At 33.7% G+C, this 20,301-nt stretch overlaps 1 protein-coding gene across 1 annotated transcript; it reads right to left on the minus strand.

Moving 5' to 3' along the window:
* Positions 1–2,252: 2,252 nt before the first annotated feature.
* Positions 2,253–12,530, minus strand: LOC106768634 (hydroxyproline O-galactosyltransferase GALT2). The gene is made up of 7 exons (XM_014653882.2): positions 11,213–12,530; positions 10,516–10,748; positions 9,855–10,145; positions 3,816–3,944; positions 3,513–3,686; positions 2,786–2,893; positions 2,253–2,673 (listed from the first exon to the last, which is right to left on the minus strand). Exons 1-7 carry the CDS (start codon positions 12,117–12,119, stop codon positions 2,464–2,466), a joined length of 2,052 nt encoding a protein of 683 aa, XP_014509368.1. The 5' UTR covers positions 12,120–12,530; the 3' UTR covers positions 2,253–2,463.
* Positions 12,531–20,301: the final 7,771 nt, after the last annotated feature.

Below are 20,301 nucleotides of genomic sequence, written 5' to 3' on the forward strand. Positions count from 1 at the left end.
TTAAAGTTTGAAATTAAAATATATTAAAATTTAAAAAAAAATTATGAGTTTTAATTTCGCATAAATTTAAAATAAATATATTTAACCGTATTTTTTATTATTGAGCTACAGTAATTATAGGGGTGCAGGTAGCCTTTACAATATGATAGCACTCGTCCATATAGCAGTCAATTTTAAGCCTTTGTGAATTAGTATATTATTTTTATAGAGCTCCAAACTATTTATGTAATAATATCTTACATTATACTTTTGTCTAGAGTTCTATGATATGCTTACATCAAGACATTATATAACATTTATCTCTACTTTTCAACTGACCTTTATTTTATTTTTTTCTTCATTCGCACAACTGAAAAATACCTAATAAATCAAATGAACAACAAATCTTACAATTGTTGAATGTTGTTGCCTGTATTCTTATAGAATTGAATATAGAGTCGGTCACAATCCGGCTCACCATAGGTTTGGACCGGGTTGGATTTGAAAAAATTGAATTCTTTTTGTGGATTAAATTTCAACCCAGTTCATTAAAACCCGGTTCATATGGATTGAACCCGTGGTGGGCCGGGTTGACCCGCCTACCCACCTACCTAATTTTTTAATTTATTATTTTATTTATAAAACTTATGGCATATAAGAAACTTATTTGTATGTTTTTTTGTATTTGTTTTTGGATGACATTTGGATTATATTGTACTTTTTATTATTATTTTGAATTGTCTTCAGTTTAACATCATTTTTTGGGAGTGAAATTTGTTTAAATTTGAATATAGAAAGTTTGTAATTTTTTTATTTAAAAAAAACTTGTAATTAAATGGACTAGTGAGTCAACCCGTTTATCCACCAACCCGTGATGGGTCGAGTCGGATTCAGATTTTTCTGATTCACTAATAAATGAGTCGGATTGGATTGACTCACTAAGTGAGTGACCAACCCGTAGTGGGTCGGAACAGGTCGAACTGGATTACCCGTTTTGACAGCTCTAATTGAATACAAGTAAAATATTTCTTTAATATATGAAAACAGAAATATTAAATGAACTTAACTACTATTCTAATCCATATGAAAATAATTTAATATGGAGCTAGTATGAAGGAAAAAAAATCGATCCATTGAGGTAATAAAATTTTGATAAATTTTAGAATAAATTATACAAACATTCTTCGTATCAAATTTACAATTTCCTAGTTTTCTTAAAACTCTACCGAAATTTTCAAATTGTGAAAATATCATTATTTACGGTTTTTACGAGGTAGGTGCACACCCCTTTTAACATTGCAAATGCACATTTTCCAGACACATCATTAACTGTAATAATTACCATTACTTCTTAAGTGGAGAAATTATTTGTTTAAAGTTGTATTATATTTGGAGGGGCTGCATATGTACTTACAATACACAAACTAATTCACGTTATCATTAATTTAATTTTTTTAGTGTTATTCACTCATTTGTTGAAATACTCGTTCAGGCTTCATTTTACCTTTACTTCCTTCTCTTTAAAATTCTGAAAATCTACTCATTAATTAATTGAATTATTCTAAACCTCAGGACTTGGTAACCAAAACATGAAATTTCACCTAAAGATATACCAAATCTTCTTGCAAATCTTAATATATAAAATTCTTCAACTTTTATCAAATTTTTACTAAATTTCTAGCCTAAGCTTTTAAAACGTTTATATATTCCAAATTCATGATAAGCTCCCAAATATTTGAATTGAAAATAAGAATTCAAGATAAAAATAGACAGAGAGAGATGGACAAAATTAGTTTAATTTTAAAAATAAAGGGACTTAATGGCAAAATAATCAAAGAATCAAATTTAATTAAAAAATAAAAATTTATTTAAAGTTAAATCCTAATACACAGATGTAAATAACAGTGGCAGCTAATGACTCAGCAGACAGCTTTTATGAGAAGACAACATGGTATTAGTTACAACGTCTATCACTACACTTTCATTCATTGTTAAAAGCCCTCAATAGAACATATTTAGCCATAAAATAAGGTACTCTCCCCTACCCTCATAACTTTTTTTTTGGAATAACAATAAGCAATTAAACTTTTCAATTGTACCACCAAATAAGTGAATGACATCAGAGATCTTGCTTGGGACGCTAGGTATAAAGCATGAAAACCCCACAAAATTTAACCCTCGGCCAGAAAAATGCATAATTACCGAATGGAAATTTCTAAGACTACAGTGATTCACCCTGCACCCCTCTCCCAGACCAACCCCATAGTAGTGTATGATGCTTCATCTCAGCTCTTTTCATTCCTCTCTTCAGGAAACATTAGTGCAAAATTCTATTTCTTGCAAATTGAATTTGTTATAAATTTTGTTGTCATCGTAGTTTTCTCCAAATATTAACCTAGGTGAACTAAGATCGGGACAAGGATATAAAGAATACAAAGATACAGTGGCAAGTCAAAGAGGTAAAGTTGTTGTACTTGGGGTCGGTCATCTGAAGTTGCAGCAACGAGCTCGACCTCTTGACAATTTGTCCCACAGACAGATCATCTGTCTTGGTGATTGGTAATGTGCAGTGAAGTAGCCCTCCATGCATCCATACTGACAAAACTTCCAGTTGTGGGAGTACTGGACTGGAGCAACAGTACTATTATATCTCTCAACCCACATTCCCATGCTTACATCCTCCATTTTAAACAGCTGCCATCAGAATATATTTCAGTCATCAATGAATTTTATTGATGTGGCAACTTGGAAAGTGAGGGGGGAGGGGAGACTGCAAAGCTAAATGAAAAATATAAGGTTAACTAACCCTTAGCCTCCTATCCTTGTGTTGAGACAGGATGAAGGTAACAATATCACTGGAAATTACATATGCAGGTCCATTTGCATAAGGAGGATACACTTCTTCTGGCCACTCCTGGAACAACAAAACACAATACCTCAGAATAGAACAAAAAAAGAACAATTTATAGCATTCCCCGCATTATGTGTACTTGTCACCAAATGTTTAGACAAACACAACAATTAAGGAAAAAAGAGTTCAATATAAAAAAAATGTAATAAAATTATGAAACGCTACTGCACAAGTTCCAGTCAAAATTAAAGGAGTAACACTGACAACAGGTTCCAATTAAAGAATTGAAAACATCTAAATCATATTTGTGCTCCTACGCATATAACTGGTAACTAGTAGTGATCGTATTGCAGAAGCTCGGGTTTTTAGCCTGCCCTTTAAGGACCCTATTTAGGTACATAAAAAACATTACCCACACAAGTGTCCTGCATGACTAGTGGCATCGAAGAAGCTCTAGAGTTTTAGTCCTCATGTTTTCAAGACCCTATATAGGGGAAAACAAACTTCACTCTCACATCTTAGAGGGTAGGATGCACGGTAAACTAAAACACTAATCTCTAATATACCATGTTCGTATCATACTATTTTAGGTCCGAGGAGAGCTGGAAATTGATTGTTAAAATTAACAAACAAGAAAAAATAAAGCATACAGAGCTCATGTACGTTGTCACTATTATAATACCTCATACGTGACTGCCCATTTGCCATTTCTTAGAGGCCGATGTAAGAGATTGAGATTGCCCATATAAAGGGACTTTTCCGGGGCCACCTTCTCAATTTCCTTCAAGACGGTATTCACCCTAATAAATGTATCGTCATCAATTTTCATAACATATGCAGCTGTCACATTCTGAATCTGCATAGATGAAAATTAATTTATATCCTCAAGATATTTAAGAGTTGAAGCAGGTTTAAGCCATTGGAGGAAAGAATTAAATAAATTGAAGGGAAAGCAGTTTTCAGTAGCTGAAAGAATTGAACTCACCCCATATTCACAAATGGCTACAGTTTTAAGAACAACAAGCTCATAGCGATCCATAAAGGGCAAAATGACAATATCACCAAAATAAGCAGCCTCCTTCTTCAGCACTGCATTCACTTCCGTCCTTGTGTTCTATAATTGTTATTTACAACAGGCAAGAAACCAGAAAATTTAGCCATAGAATATCACTACTACGAGGGAGAGAAACATGAAACAAAAATACACAATACCATCTACAAATTCCAAACAAACCCAAAACTCAGATTTTCATATGTACACATTGATTGCACATTTCAAGTACTTAAGTATAACTAATAGTGTACAAATTTTAAGAAATGATGTTCTTTTTAGTAATTGCATTATATTTCAGACAGGTATTTCAGCATAGAAAATATCTCATGAAAATCCAACATCTTAGTATATATTTGTGATTCTATCACTATGCGTACTGTAGAAAATCAGTGTAGACGTTAGGTTTCTTGATAGAACAAACCCAAATATAGGAAAACACACACCACCCAGCACGTAAACACACCAGAACATACACTGTATGTACCTCGTTTTATTGCATTCATGAAGATACACAAGGAATTACAAGAAAGATACTTGGCCTAGCCACGCTCTCCTTCCCCCACAGGACAAAACTGATCCCGTCTACCTTCTCTCAACTTTTTCAACAACCCTCAACGAGTCCCCAGCCCACCTATAAATAGTCTTCCTTTTAGAAAAGACTATACTCTCTTAACCTCTCAACTTACAGCTAGTTTGCTATTTTTCTTTATACACATTCCATTTCCTAACATTACTCTCCCTTGGATAAGCAACCTTGTCCTCAAGGTTGAAATCCGAGAACTGGTATTTCATGGTTGCAGTATCCTCCCATGTGACTGCCTCCGGTCCTCCATTTTTCCATTGAATCAGCACCTGTTGAACCGGTTCTCCTTGTTCAGGTTGTTAAACAGTCCTTCTATCTAACACCCTGCTGGAAAGACAAACTGAGTAGTTTCCTTGCAGCTCCTCTGATAAAACCTTCTCTACCTGGTGTGTTCCACCAGCTTCCTTCAGTTGTGAGACATGAAAAACATAATGTATACGTGCTGTCTCAGGAAGTTGTAGTAGATAAAGGGCCACCGGTCCAACTTGTCTTAGCACCAAAAAAGGACCATAGCACTTAGCTAATAGTTTCGGATGTAGCCGTTTTGGCATTGATACTTGTCTATGAGGATGAATCTTCAAAAACACATAATCCCTTTTGGCATACTTGTCTGAGGATGAATCTTCAAAAACACATAATAACCGATTTTAATTTGTGATGGTTTACAGTGTCTATTAGCAAATTTAGTCATTTGCTGTTGTGCTCTAGTTAGATTAAACTTGAGCTGTTGAAGCATCTCATCCCTAGACAATAGAACTTGTGCCACTGCTCCCACTACTGTCTCTCCCAGTACAAATCTGTGTAGAGATGGAGGAGGTCTGCCACAAACTACCTCGTAAGGCATGCTTTTGGCTGCTCCTTGAAAGCTGGTATTGTACTAGTATTCTACCCATGGTAAAAACATAGACCATGCTTTCAGTTGCTCAGAACTGGAGCACCTCAAATAGGGATGTAAGTATATTTTATTGGAATAAAATGTCCACACTTACTCAACTTGTCTACCACTACTAGAATGGCATCATATCCATTAGACTTGGGGAGGCTGACTATAAAGTTCCTGCTGATATCTTCCCACATTGCATTGGAAAAGGCTGCCAACAGCCCTTGAGGAGAAGAAGCCAAATATTTGTGTTGTTACCAAGCAAGTTGCCACAAATTCTGTCACCCCGTTCTTCATACCGATCTAATATAAGGACTGTTCAATCCTCCTATATGTTTGAAAGACCCCAGAATGATCCCTGTAGGTGTTGTATGATATTCTGCTAGTAATTTCGGAATCCAGGGAGATGTGGATGAAATTACGAGCCTGCCTTTATGGTGAAGGTGGGCGACCCTGCTCCAGGGTAAAATGGCCATGAGACTCAGGTTTATCCATCAAATCCTCGACAATCTTCTGCAGAACATCATCATTGTTGACCTCCTCATTTATGGATTGGAAATCCTGCCAAAAAGGTTTAGATAGGACACATAACTCTTTTCCTCCTTATTTATATCCTCCCACCTTCTAGACTCCGCATCAGCTACCTTATTGGATGTCCTTGTCTTGTAAACAATGTCTAATTCATACCCGAGCAGTTTGGCAAACCAATTCTGCTGGTTCTGTGTTGTTATCCACTGCTCGAAGAGATACCTAAGGCTTTTTTATCAGTACAAACAAAGAATTTCTGCCCCAGTAAATATAGTCTCCAATGCTGAATAGCCAACACCAAATATAGTTATCTTCCCATAATTTTGTATAAAACACCTATAGTAGGCGTGGGCCACTGGTATATCACTGCCAGTTTCTCAGGGTGCATCTCAACTCCCTTTAGGGAAATCACATGTCCCAGATACTTCACTTCCTGCTGCCCAAATTTACACTTTTTTCTGTTGGCATAGAATTTCTGTTGCAGCAGTGTTCCCAGCAGTGGCCTCAAATGCTTTATATGATCTTCCCAAAACTTATTGTAGACCAGTATATCATAAAAAAAAAACCAGGACACACTTCCTCAAATATTTGTGGAGGATGGTGTTCATGGCACATTGAAAGGAAGCCGGGCCATTTGTTAGCCTAAGGGCATAACAAAAATTCATAATTCCCGTGGTGAGTGTTAAAAACTGTTTTTTGGATATTAACCTCATTCATGCGTACCTCGGGATAACCTGCCTTGATATCCACTTTTGAGAAGAACTTGGTTCCATGAAATTCATCTAATAATTCTTCAATAATAGGCATAGGAAATTTATCCGGAATGAAGGCATTGTTGAGAGCCCTATAATCTATGTAGAACCTTCAGCTTCCATCCTTCTTTTTGACAAGTACAATTGACTTGAGCTTGGACTGTTGTTGGGTCTGATTATTCCCATCTTAAGCATTTCTGAAACTTGTGTTTTGTTAGAAGTGGAGTTTAAGCCTAACTCAACCCCACAAAACCAGCTTGTAGGATGAGGTTTGCACCCACTTATATACACTTAATTGGCCTTATCTCTAGTCGATGTGGGACTTCCAACACACCCCCCTCACGCCAAGGTATATACATCTCGAGCGTGGGATTAGACACTTTTAATGGGTGGTCCGATAGCGGCCCGATAGTGGGTGGATCAACATGCCCAACGACAACAGATATCGCTAGGATAGGCTCTAATCATGACTCTGATACCATGTTAAAACTGGAGTTTAAGCCTAACTCAACCCCACAAAACCGGCTTGTAGGGTGAGGTTTGCACCCACTTATATACACTTAATTGGTCTTATCTCTAGTCGATGTGGGATTTCCAACACACCCCCCTCACACCGAGGTATATACATCTCGAGCTTGGGATTAGACACTTTTAATGGGTGGTCCGATAGCAGCCCGATAGCGGGTGGAACAACATGCCCAACGACAACAGATATCGCTAGGATAAGCTCTAATCATGGCTCTGATACCATGTTAAAAGTGGAGTTTAAGCCTAACTCAACCCCACAAAACCGGCTTGTAGGGTGAGGTTTGCACCCACTTATATACACTTAATTGGCCTTATCTCTAGTCGATGTGGAACTTCCAACATGTTTCTATCTCTGATTTCAGCAAGTGTGGGTACTTGTGGGGGTCTTACATTAACTGGATTCTCCCCTTCTTTGATGGGAATCTTATGATCCATTGTTCTATGTGGGGAATTTTCCAGAACCTCCTGGAAAATCCCATTACACTCCTCCAAGACTCCCTCCAATTCTGCTATTTGCCTTGGGGATAAATCTGTCTACCTCTCTTCATTTCTTTCCACATCCACTGCCGTTAATTCCCACACTAACATGACTGCTTATATCTTTGTTTCCTTCAAGAAAGCCTGGGAAGTTACAACTCTTTTAGCGAGGGTGGGGTGGGTCTCCCCTTATCTTTATTTTTTGTCCCTTCATATTAAAACACATGGTTAAGGTCCTCCAGTTAACCTTAACCTCTCCCAAATATGCCAACCATGACATACCCAAAATCAAATCAGCTCCTCCTAACTCAAAGAGGAAAAATGTTTCTCTCACCTTATGTTCTTCCAGCTGCACTTCTATGTCCCTGCAGCACCCCCTAGTCTGTTTCTTATGGTCGTCTCCCAGTTTGACACAGTATGGAGGAATGTCTTCCACCTGCAAACCCAGTTCTGCCACTAATTTTGTGGAAACAAAATTGTGGTTGGCCCCAATCAGAGTTAGAACTCTTCTCCCATTAACCCATCCTTGGAGCTTCATGGTATTGGTTGGTGTTAAGAAATAGAATTGAAATCTAACTCAACCTTACAAAAAAATCGACTTGTAAGGTGAGACTTACACCCACTTATATACTCTAAACTTATCTTTAGTCGGTGTGAAACTTCCAACTCTAAATTGGGTACTGTGTGTTTCTTAGAGATAGTCTGGTAATATGGAGGAGCAAAAAGCAAGATATAATATCTTGTTCTAGTGCAGAAGTTGAATTCCAAACTCTTGCTCAAGGGATGTTTGAAGGACTCTCGATGAAAATCATTTTGGATGACCTTAAAGTCAAGATGGACAACTCTGTACAACTACACTGTGACAATAAGTCTGTCATGAGTATTGTCCATAATACTAACTTGAGGGGAAGTGTTGTAATTAGAGAAAATATCTATAGAATCTTCTTAATTAGAGAAAATATCTATGGAATCTTCCTAATCAAAGAAAATATTTGTATGATCTTCTAGATTATTTTTCAATATATTGTTTCCTTATTTCCCTCTTTTAGAAGATTAGATTGCTACAAATAGAGGTAAGGAGAATGTAATTGATATAAATGAAAATAATAAAGTCACTCTCTTTTTCAAGTTGTTCCTTCCCTCCAAATCTCCTATTCAAAGCTACGGTTAATTCCTCCCAAGAAGGGTTCTTGGTCTTTTGCTTCCAGAATCTGAACCAATGGTTGGCATTACCCTCCATGCTGATAAAGGCTAAGCCCAATTTCTCCCTTGAACTAATTTTCTGAATTTCAAAATAAATTTTCAGCTCTCCCTATCCAGCCTATAGGATCATCTCCTTCTAAGGAAGGTAATTCCACCCTCTTCATCCATTGTCTCTGACTTCAACATTCACTTTCTCCTAATCATCAGCCCACCTCTCAATCCATCTCTCCAATGCTCCAATTCGCCCTTCCATATCTCCTCCTCCTTAATCCGGCAGGTTGGACCAAAATTGTCAGATTCCTTGATAGAACAAACCGAAATATAGGGAAACACACACCATCCAGCACGTAAAGTCTGGATTCCATTGTCTCACCATTTACATAGCGTTCTTAAGTCACACACCAAGGTCAATGGATTCCATTGCTAATGGGGATCACATAGCCTGTATTGGTAAGGAACTTTGGTCCTAAAGTTTTTTTTTTTTTTCTGCTAAGGTAAATTCAGTAGTAAATAGCAAGTCAGGCTTCATTTATCCGAAACAAATTTCATTAATTACTGTAAAACATAATTACTCCTTCCACTACCCAAATGTCAATTATAGCACCAAACTCCAAACATAAGTATAATTAATATGCTTGGTTGGTTAAGTGAAAAACTCATGGTAAGAGCTCAAGTTTTCTTCTAATTTTATTATATTTGAAAGATCACACCGTTGCCTATCAAATGAATTTGATACAAGATCTCTGAAACACCAATCCTGATGTTGTAACTCCAAATTCTATTTGCAATAGATAACCAATACATGCTTGATGTCAAACCAGATGTTCTATCATCTCCTCGTCATGATTTAAACACAATTTTCCTTAGAACTTCCAAGAAATAATCTAGGAAAGTTGTTTTTCCCTTGTACATGAAATGTTTAATGTACCCTATGACATTCTTGGTATCAGGTGCCTATTTGTGCTCATGTTGTTAGTGAATCACTATATGCCAGATATTAATAAAGATAAAAACCTTACCAGTGCCACAAAGAATCGTGCTACTACATTTGAAGACTGGATTGGAGCAGATTGCATCCATGTCTTTCTAACAGCCATGCGTTCTGCAAAGTGATTTGAAGCCGAAAGAACTCCAATGAAAAGTTTAATAGGATGTTTTGGTAAAGGTCTGGCTTTCCAGGTCTCTGACATTTCCAGTACTCTTTGAGGTGAGAAACTGGGATGGGAAGTTGGAAGAGAAGTAGCATAAATTGAATGAACATCCAAATCCCCTTTAACTGCCAATCCGGTAGCATCCTCAAGTGTAAATCCCTGAAGAAAAATAGAAAGAAAACATGAGACAGGAAAAAATCTGCTGACCACAGCAGCAGATTATACAAAAATGGGAATAAATTCCTGGTATTCTCAAAATTTAAGCTATGGGAGTAAACCTCCAACGTGTATAACATGAGCTATTACCATTAATACAAACTGTTGAGGGAAAACCAAAATTCTAAATCTACATGTCATAATATACGCAAAACAAATTCACCAAAAAATTTCAAACTCACTAAAGCAAATAAAAAACACATCTCACCAGATTATGATCATTAAGAAGCTAGATATGCAATTTCACACCATATGGATGTTTAGCACAGTCATTAAATGAAAACACCTAATATTATCTCATGAAGAAACTTACAGTCCGATATGGAAATGAAGTTACATGGCGACCTCCAATATTAATATGGTATCCATCAACACCAGCACGCAGTGTAAGGACAAACATTCTGCCCTCTATTAAAGGGAACGGCCAGGTCATTTCTGGCTTTTGCTCACGTCCTATAAAACGCTTAAACCATGATGTTGTCTTGGTCTCTTTAGAGTCTATAATGTCATTCCGCATCCATTTCTCACACCGTCTGTATCCATCAACTGTCAAATAAAATAATATAAAATTACAAGGATACAAACAGATATATGTCATATACATCACCAGACTACCACCAGACTCACCATAAGCAACTGGAATATCATAAAAAGTAAAACAAAAATATTCATAAAACTACTAAAAATTGAAAGATATAAGGCCCTCCAAAGTTTCATGCATTCTAGCAGTATAACTTAACTGCAATAACCATTACATTTTTATATTTTACAGCTCTATTAAAATAGACCAATCGGGAAGGTAGAAATTATTACTCTGATGATCACGTAATAGCCAAGTAGTAAGGTGCACCTATTTTCATTATTTGTTAGAGTTTTCTTATTCCACATTTACAATGATATCAAATGCATTTTATTTTAAATAATGACAGCGAGGGATACTCGATTCTGCAATACTTTTTTCTTTCTAAATAACTTGCTTCAAAATGAATATGAAATATGATACATCATACCAAGCATTTCTTCTTCATCCCCAGATGGCAGACCATCACATCTTTGAGAGGCTCCCCAGTGCATTCTGTAACAGGTATTATGCTCAATCACAGGTCGTTTGCTCCAATCCCCCCTAATTCGAGGATTCAAGTGGAGGATCTTTGGAGGATCCTCCCCATCCACTGACTTAAGCCCTTGCAATTCAACCATGAATTGTGAAACGGAAACCAACCCTCCATCTTTCTTTTTCTTGGAAAGCTGGGGAACATACTCCTTATGAGCATAATGGGGTGTCCCAACCACAGTGATCGAAGAGCCAGCTGCAAGACCACAGGGAAGAAACATTAAATTATCTCCTTTCATCAACTCGTCACCATTAATGGACACCCAAGAAGGGCATGACTCAGGCTTTCCATCAAGCACAGAACTTTTCACCGCCTCCTTCTCATCAACCTTATCTACTTCCTGCCAAGCCTTCAACCCCAATATCCATGCCTCCTCCTCCATCTTCTCAAGCACAGACAAATCGTTGGTCCTCTTAAATTCCTGCATTATCTTCCCAGTTATCCTACCATATCGAGGCGGAATATGCATCGTAGACTCTGGAAGACGCTCCTCCTCCTTCTTTGGCTCCGTGTTTGGCCTCAAGGGGGCACCCTGGTCCCTACTATCTTCCAATCTCCTGTGAAATGCATCTCTATAAACAGAACTCACAATAGACTTGCTCAAATCTGAATCTTCAGAGTCCAAAACAGCTGCCCCCTCCAACCTATTATAACTCTCATCCCCACTTAACGTTGACACAATTCTTAAAAGCTGTGGAAATTTACATGACACAAACAACAAGTACAACACCCCAATGCCAAACAAAAAGTGAGACAGTCTAAACCTCCGCATGTTAGGAGGATCACTTTTCGTTTTCTTCATCTCAAACAAAACAACACTCTACAAACAGAACAACAATCTCCTCGCCCCCACAGACCAAATTTGGAAGGCAAACCCACACTCAAATTCTCAACAAAAATATAACGGTGCTACATTAGGCAACAGTGCCAGACATTTTCAAAGGAATCAGAAGAATCAAACCTCAGCGATGCGGGAGAGATCGAGCTTCGGAAATCAACCAATGTAACAAGGAATCAACAAATTGGGAAGAAACCCGTTTCAATTGGACCCGGAGAACCATTAAAGCTTCAAGCTTTAGACAGAACTCCGCTAAAAAGTCGATCTCCACCCTGAACCCTAATGAACTACCCTGTAACGTGAATGCTATGAACCTGGAAATGAACGCTGTAATGATGACATTTGAAAACAAAGGGGAGGGGACCCAGAATTTAAAATGGTGATAATAAATAAATAAAATAAAACTGAGGAAAAAGAAAATTAATGTTTGTCACTTTATTTTATTATTTTATTTCTCATAGCCAAACTCCGATAGTAACTAGGTTCCTTTAAAATGAATGCCCTGATATCATTCCCAAGGAGCATTTCGAATTTTGTACTGTTGCGCTTAGTTACGACCAAAGACAACAAATATTAATACTGACATAAATAATCCTATGATACAATATTTTACAGTTTAAATTTACAGAAATGATTAATTCCACGTTATGTAGTAATTGCAAATAATTTTTTTTAAAATTTTTTACTGCAGTTTCTAACATAATATACTTATTTATAATTTTGTACTTTTCACAATTTTAATTTATAATTAAGAGTTCGTGAAAAATAAATTTATGTTAATATCTCTCCAATTATTAAAGAGAACTGAAATAATCGCATTTGTAATTATCCTTTTTTTCCATAAAGTTTCATTTTTCAATTTTCTTATAATTTACTTTTCACGTAAATATAATATGTAATTTTGTTAACTTAATAATAACATTAACCTATTAACAATATTAACCCTCTTAAAACACAAAAAAGTAACAATATTAAGCCTATTAAAACATAAAAAAGTAAGATAATTCTTTTTTAATTCAATAATTTTTTTTCATATTTATACTAATGATTTATTTTTTTATTCAATATAATTTCTATATTTTAAAAAAATAATCTTAATGTAAATTATGTTGGATTAGTCTTAACATAATTTTTTTCATTTGGATTTGACTATAAATACTTAAAAAGAATAGATGAGTTGTTTTAATAAATATCAGTATGTCATCCAACCTAACAGAATAAATCATATTAAGTGTTTTATAAAATATTATTAAGTATAAAAGCAAAAAATGGTAGGATAACTATAAATATAAAAAGCAAAAAATGTTATTAAGTCTTAGTTTGTTTTTCCTTTCAACTAAGATAAAAAAAAAACATAATAGAGACAAGTTAAGGATGTTTTATTTAATTGAAAAGAATTGTTTAATCGAAATAAATATATTGGTAATGGAGTATAAAGAAGACAAAAATATAAGTTGATTTCCATTATTAAGGTGAAAAATGATTGAAATGTAGTGTATCTAATATATATTTTTGGTGAAAGGTTTTTTGTTTTGATCGTTTTGGGTATATGTGCCTTGCTTCAACACTAATTAGCTTTTGTCAAGTGTTTGTACCTTATGCAACTTTCTTTATTAGTTGAGGGAACCACGTTCTCATTATTTGCCGTCCTACGTTTCTTGTTATCTAAGAAGTTTGCTTCAGACAAAGTAATACATTAAAATATCGATTAGATCAATTTTCTTCATTACCAAATTCACAAGTTTATTCTTTACCTATGTAACATTAAAGTTAGATGCTAACTTAAACCTCATTGTTCATCTATCATAGGTTTTCTTTTTTCTCTTTTTCAATTGGGACTGTCCTTTTATAAAAAACCTTGTTTATATCACAAGAAAGTATATAAAAATATGTTTAAATTATATGTTTATTACTTGAAATGCTTTTTAAAAGATTAAATCACTTTTCTCCTGACAATAATGATATTTCTTGGTGACTAACATGGACCAACTCGAGTGATTAGAAAGAGTTTTCTGAAAAATGAAGAATTTATGTTTAACAAGATAGGCAATCCACAACACTACGTAGTTCACCGTATGTTCATCCCTCCATCCCTTAATTTTTAGCATTGTTAAAAGATTTACAATAGAGTTTTTCAGAACATATTTATTTCATTTTTTATAGCTTTATTTTAACTGTAAATATTAAATATAATAAAATATTCTTCATTATTTTTATCGTTTTCTTTTCTTTTCCAATAACATAATAAAAGTGTTTCATCCTATATCATGAAAATATTTAAATTTATTTTTATTTTATTACACCTATAATATATATATATATATATATATATATATATATATATATATATATTCTTCATAATTTTATATTTTGTAATTTTATTATTAGTGTTTGGTGTATAGTGTTTAGTAAAACTTCTTCATGACTTTAGCATATTTCATCTCAAAGTGTTAATCTATTTTCGATGTATTACTTTTCTTACTTAAAAAAATTCTTCAAAACTTAATCGTTTCTAATTTTCATTCCAAAATCTTCTCATGACTTCAACTTTTTAAATTTAGTCTTGTCATGAAATACCATCAACATGTTTGCATACAACATGATCTTAAAATACTCATTATTTTTTACCTCTTGATACATGGATTATAAATTCTTTTGTTGTGTATTTTAACATAATAGAATATTCTTTACCAAATAACTGTTAAGACAAGATTGTTTATAAATATTAGACCGTCTAGCAACTTGAAGTTTGAAGTTTAACAATAATCATTAAAAGAAATATCCTCTTAATTAGAAATAGAAGTGCCTATTTGACCTATGATGTCTAAGCACTTGCTCAAGTCAAATGAAAACCTAAGACTTTATATGAGAAGCTACATAAATTGTTCAAAGGCTTATACACAATCTTCTCAAAATAAGAACATAACACAACAACATTTCTTTGAAGTCTATATTGTTTAAACACATTATGTACAGGAAGCGTCTGATCAATAAGAAAAGTCTACATTCAATCTTTAGAGATAACATACCTAAAAATTTATGCTCATGTAGAGACGAAAATAAAAATATGCCATGAGAGAGTTATCTCAGGAATATGTGCAAACGGTATGATATGTTATCAAGCTCTCAAATCGATATATCTTTTATTGTGAATCATAATACCACTAAAGCTTAAATGAACTATATAAAAAAGCAATGTTGTAAGCGAAAGTATCCTATAAGAATATTGTCTAATGAAAAAAGCGCTAAAATATACATTTAAAATAGCTTTTCATAAGAGTCTAATGTTTTGTGTTGTTTAATGGAGATTGCTTTGAGGAGGCTCCTTCAACATGAGATAATCTCCAAGATGAGTTGGTGAAGCTTCTTCAAAGAAATGGACTCCATGTGATCAATGAAAGTAGCGAAAGCATATGGAGATGAAGAGATGAAGATGTTGGTATTGGTGTTGTATGGTCTTATAGATGTCCTTCTAGGTGGTTAGACCAACCATATAGGAGAAGACATGAAGAATTCTAAGAGAAGACCATTTCATAAGGTGAGAACTCAAGGAGAGAAGTCTTGCAATTTTGGAAAAAAGACTTTATATTCAATCAAGTTCTAAATAATTACACAAGGTTTTTCTCTCCTTTTATAAGTGAAGGAGTAGGCCAGCATCTAATGAACTAAAAAGGAACTAGGATCTTCCTATGCCAAGGGGGGAGGAATGGTAACCTTCCCCTCTAACTAATGTCCAAATACATTGTATAAAGACTCCCTTGATGTTGACTTCTTTTAAAGGCTTCTGATTTCATGCACTTTAGGCGCCAATCCTCTAGGACATGTCCGATTGGTGCACTATAGTTCCTCTTTTAAGGTCATTAAGATGCTAAAACAAAGCTCAAAAAGTTTTTTTGCTAAATACAAGGCCCAAAGAATTTATTTTACATTTTAGCACAGATATTCAAGATAAAAGAAAACTAAAAAATGTTATCCTCCTACAAGACTATAAACTTGAAGTTTCATCTTCCCCTTCCATCTTCTTGATCATGAGAGGTCAAATGTCTTCTAAGGCTTGAAGAAAAGCAAGAATAAGCTTGAAAGTCCTTCTTCTAGTTCCACTCTCCTAGCCTTAGCTTAGATTGATGCTCCTTGGATGGATATCCATTTAGCTCCCTAAATTGGTTTCCATCATACCCTCTCTCTTGAAAAACAATTTGTCCTCAAATCGGTAAGATATTTAAAGAAACAAAACTTTAGCTTATTACTCTCCTCCTAGATTAAAAATACACCTACAACAAATAGAAAAGAAAATTACTATTATTAAAAGAATAGACCTAAACCAAAGAATAAAGAAAGAAGGCCTTTTATTTTGGTAAAAGGTTTTATGAAAAAGATTGTTCTTCTTTACTTCAAAATATTGTTGTAGTGATAAAAGAATATACAAAAGAAGAAAGAAATAAGGCCTTTTATTTTTTAAAAGATTTTCTTTTGGAAAATTTATTTTTTCTACAAAATCTAAAATTTTTTCTTCTTTAGGTGAAGAATGAGAGTTATCTAAACGTCTTGTGTGTTGATATTTTAAAAGCAATGTTCTTTTGGAAGGATATTCAAGAGAAATGTTCCCTCTCTCAAAACACTTAAAGCATTAAACATCTCTTGTTATAGTTTCTTTAGATTTCTCTTCAAAAGTAATAAGACCTAATTTATAAAAATCTTTTTGTTCACCTTGAGTTATTTGTAACTTTTTAGGAAACAAAAACTTAAAGGATGATTTTTCAAAGGTTATGAAGGAGTAAAAAATAATAGGGAGTGAAATTAGACGTAAAAGACATTCGAAAGTAAAGGTTGGAATCAAGAAATGAGAAGCATTAATAAAATGATAAGAGTTCAAAGATTGAAAAACTCCCTTTAAAACTCTTGACTCAATTATGATTGGAAAAGTAGGAGATGCCTTGAGTAACAGTTCTTTAAGTAGGAGTGCATCCTTCTCCTCTTCTCTCCTCTTAATATCTTCTTTTTCTTTCTCCTCCCTTTCTATTCTTTAATTTTCTTCTTTCTCTCTCCTTTATTTCCTTTCTAGCTTCCTCCTCCCTTACTCTTAGAAGTTCTTCTTCTCTAGCTTTTTAGAGCTTCTTTCTCTTTTTCTTTCATAACTAGTTGTCATTGGTCCTATTTCTTTCTTTCAATATTTATTCTCTCATTATCCCTCAAGAGCTTCTCAACCTTTTCTTTATGAAAGAACTCTTTTTCACTTATTCTATTTTCTCTATTTCTCACTATGAGTTTTTTCTTTCATGTTTAAGCTTTTGATTTTTCTTGAAGGAAGGTGGAACAAATTTTCTTCTCATGCATGCTCTTAGATCATTCCAATATCTAATTGGTTGTTTGATACCCTTTTTAGCACCATTTTTCCTTTGATGCCACCAATCGTATGCATGCCTCACAAATCTAGAAGAACACAACCAAACTATATGAAACTTACTACACTTAATAATGAATTGATGAAAACTACTACAAAATGGGGAATAGATAGCGCTTATTTAAATAAGCACTATGTAACAAAACACAGAACAATAAATAAAGCTTTTTTAAATAAACGTTATCTATTGTGATGTCAATAATAGCACCTTTTTTAAAAAAAATTGCTATCTATTATTAATTTTTAATAATTTATTATTTTATAATTTGAAATAAAATCATACATAACACTTTTTAAAATAAGCCTTATCTATAAGTGAGTACATATATAACACTTTTTAAAATAAACATTATCTGTTGTGATACAAATAGATAAGGATTTTCTAAAAAGGCTATCCATTATTAATTTTTAATAATTTATTAATTAATAATTTAAAATAGAACAATTGATAACACTTTTTTTTAAATAACTATTATTTATTTATATGTGAACAAATATACAATATTTTTTAAAATGTTATTTATGGTGATTTCTTTTCATTTTAAATTTTTTTAAAAATTTTGATTATTGAATTTGCAAGGATTTCGAGATGCATCAGTTTCACGTTTTTCTTCTACGCGCTTTACTTAACCACAAATCTTGCTTCACCCCAAATATCTTCTTCAGCTACGCCCCAAATCTCTTCTTCAACTTCGCCCCAAATCCCTTCTTCTTTAAATCTCCCCCATCGGCGTTCTCCATTGGTTTCTAACATTCTCCATTGTGTTTCCAATGTTCATCGCGGTATGTTTCTTCTCTTTTTTCATTTTTCAGCACAACATCATTTTTTCTCTTTCTCTCATTATTTTTAAGCCCTAAGATTGGTTTTTTCGTAGAACGCTTTGCCTCACATTAACACAAGAGAGCTCCAAGTATTTGTACACACTTTGTGTCTTTAATCCTGAGAAAGCCGATAAATTGAAGCAATCTCTTCCTCTTGGTTAGTTACACACAGTTGATTACAACAGTATTTTAATTCAATATTTAGGAATTATGATGTGAATGCTAAAAGTATATGTATTTTCCAAGTTTGAATGTTCAAGACCTGTAAAGGTGCTCAAGCAGTAGCATTAATCTATCTTTTTGTTCCTTCATGTTCTGAATTTCTAGCTTGGTTTTATGTTCTTGTAGTTGTTGTGAGTACTTGGTTGCTTTAATTTTGTTGTGATATTATGTGCAAAATTTGTGTCTAATGCTTGGTATGACATGTGTTGGCTGTTTAAAAGATTATAAAATCAAGGGACAATGTTAATCGGCTAATCCATAAACTTATTGAGTGATTAGTTGTTTATTTGTTATTATGCACTGAATCTGTTTGGAGTTTACTAGAGTTTTGGTTTGCTATTATGTTCAAATTATAAAGATGTTTTTTACTTTTGGTTTTCTAGTGTCTAAGACAACCTAACGACAACGATTGTGGGTATTACGTATGTCAATATATGAAGGAAATTATCACATACTACGAAGGAGGAATAATTCTAACTGATGTAAGTTATCTTCATTGTCATAATTAATTTGTAGTAAAATTTAAATAACTAATTTTATATTATTTTTCTTTCTTGTAGTATTTTTCTTGTTGTAGATGTCAACAATATCGTGACAGTCAAATCATTGAAGTTAGGGAAAATTGGTGTTTACATGTAATTATTACATGCTTATAGGTTATGTTATAGTTATGTACATGTTTATAAGTATTGATAGGATATATATGTTATGGTTGTATATATTATCTTGTAACATAATGTCATGTCATGACACGTACTAGACGACTTAAGGATTATATTTTGAAATATTATTGTACCAATAGTTTTTATTCATATTAATGAATATTCTTTTTTAGACCTTTGTCATATTTTTCTCAATATTTTATATTTTATTTTTTGTATAAAATAGAACAAATAGATAATGTCAATTTGTACATAATAGAACCAATATTTTATATTTTCTTTTGAAAAAATATTTTATATTTTTTGAAATACTTTATTCCAAAATTAATTTTGTTTTTAAATTTAGACCAATAGATAACACTTATTAAAAAAAACGCTATCTATTGGTGGTTGAAAATAGATAGTGCTTTTTTAAATAAGCTCTATCTATGGTTGGCCATAACGCTTTTATAAATAAGCGCTATCTATTGGTGACTAACAATAGATAACGCTTTTTTTAGAAGCATTAGCTATTAATAGATAGCGCTCCTAGATAGCGCTTAAAAAGCGCTATCTATGATAATAAAAAAAAACAGCGCTATCTATGCACCTTTTTTGTAGAAGTGAGTTTTTCAACCTTTTCTTTCCAAGCTAAGTATGACATTGGATCAACTTCTCTACCAAAATGTGGAATGTCATTCTCAGCTCTTAAACGTAACTCATCCTTACTATACCTATAATACAAATGATCACGATCCCAAAAACGATCATGCAAACTAGAGTGATAGAAGTTTTCATTGTGAAGCTCATTTCTAATAGGAAAAAGGGACGTTTTTCTAGTGTACCTTCTTCTCCCATGTAAGGTTTCCTCTTTTTAGCTCATCATGTATTAGGCAACCATATTCTTCAACTCACTCATTTCTTTTCTTTGTTGTTGAAGTTCATCCCTAAGATGTAAGCCCTCATGGCTACCCCTAATACTACCATGGACACTTGAATGATGAGATTGGTCACTCATGTTGTAAAGTTTAAAATTTACAACTATGAATGACAAAAGGAA

The sequence above is a fragment of the Vigna radiata genome, chromosome 7, assembly GCF_000741045.1.
Source record: "Vigna radiata var. radiata cultivar VC1973A chromosome 7, Vradiata_ver6, whole genome shotgun sequence".
Classification (NCBI taxonomy): domain Eukaryota; kingdom Viridiplantae; phylum Streptophyta; class Magnoliopsida; order Fabales; family Fabaceae; genus Vigna; species Vigna radiata.

Excerpts from the sequence above, each read along its gene's own strand:
- LOC106768634 (XM_014653882.2), bottom strand. The coding sequence starts at position 12,119 with ATGAAGAAAACGAAAAGTGATCCTCCTAACATGCGGAGGTTTAGACTG. Across the intron at positions 10,146-10,515 it reads CTTCATTTCCATATCGGACT|GGATTTACACTTGAGGATGC; the intron begins GTAAGTTTCTTC and ends ATTTTTCTTCAG. Across the intron at positions 2,894-3,512 it reads AATGGGCAGTCACGTATGAG|GAGTGGCCAGAAGAAGTGTA; the intron begins GTATTATAATAG and ends TTGTTGTTCCAG.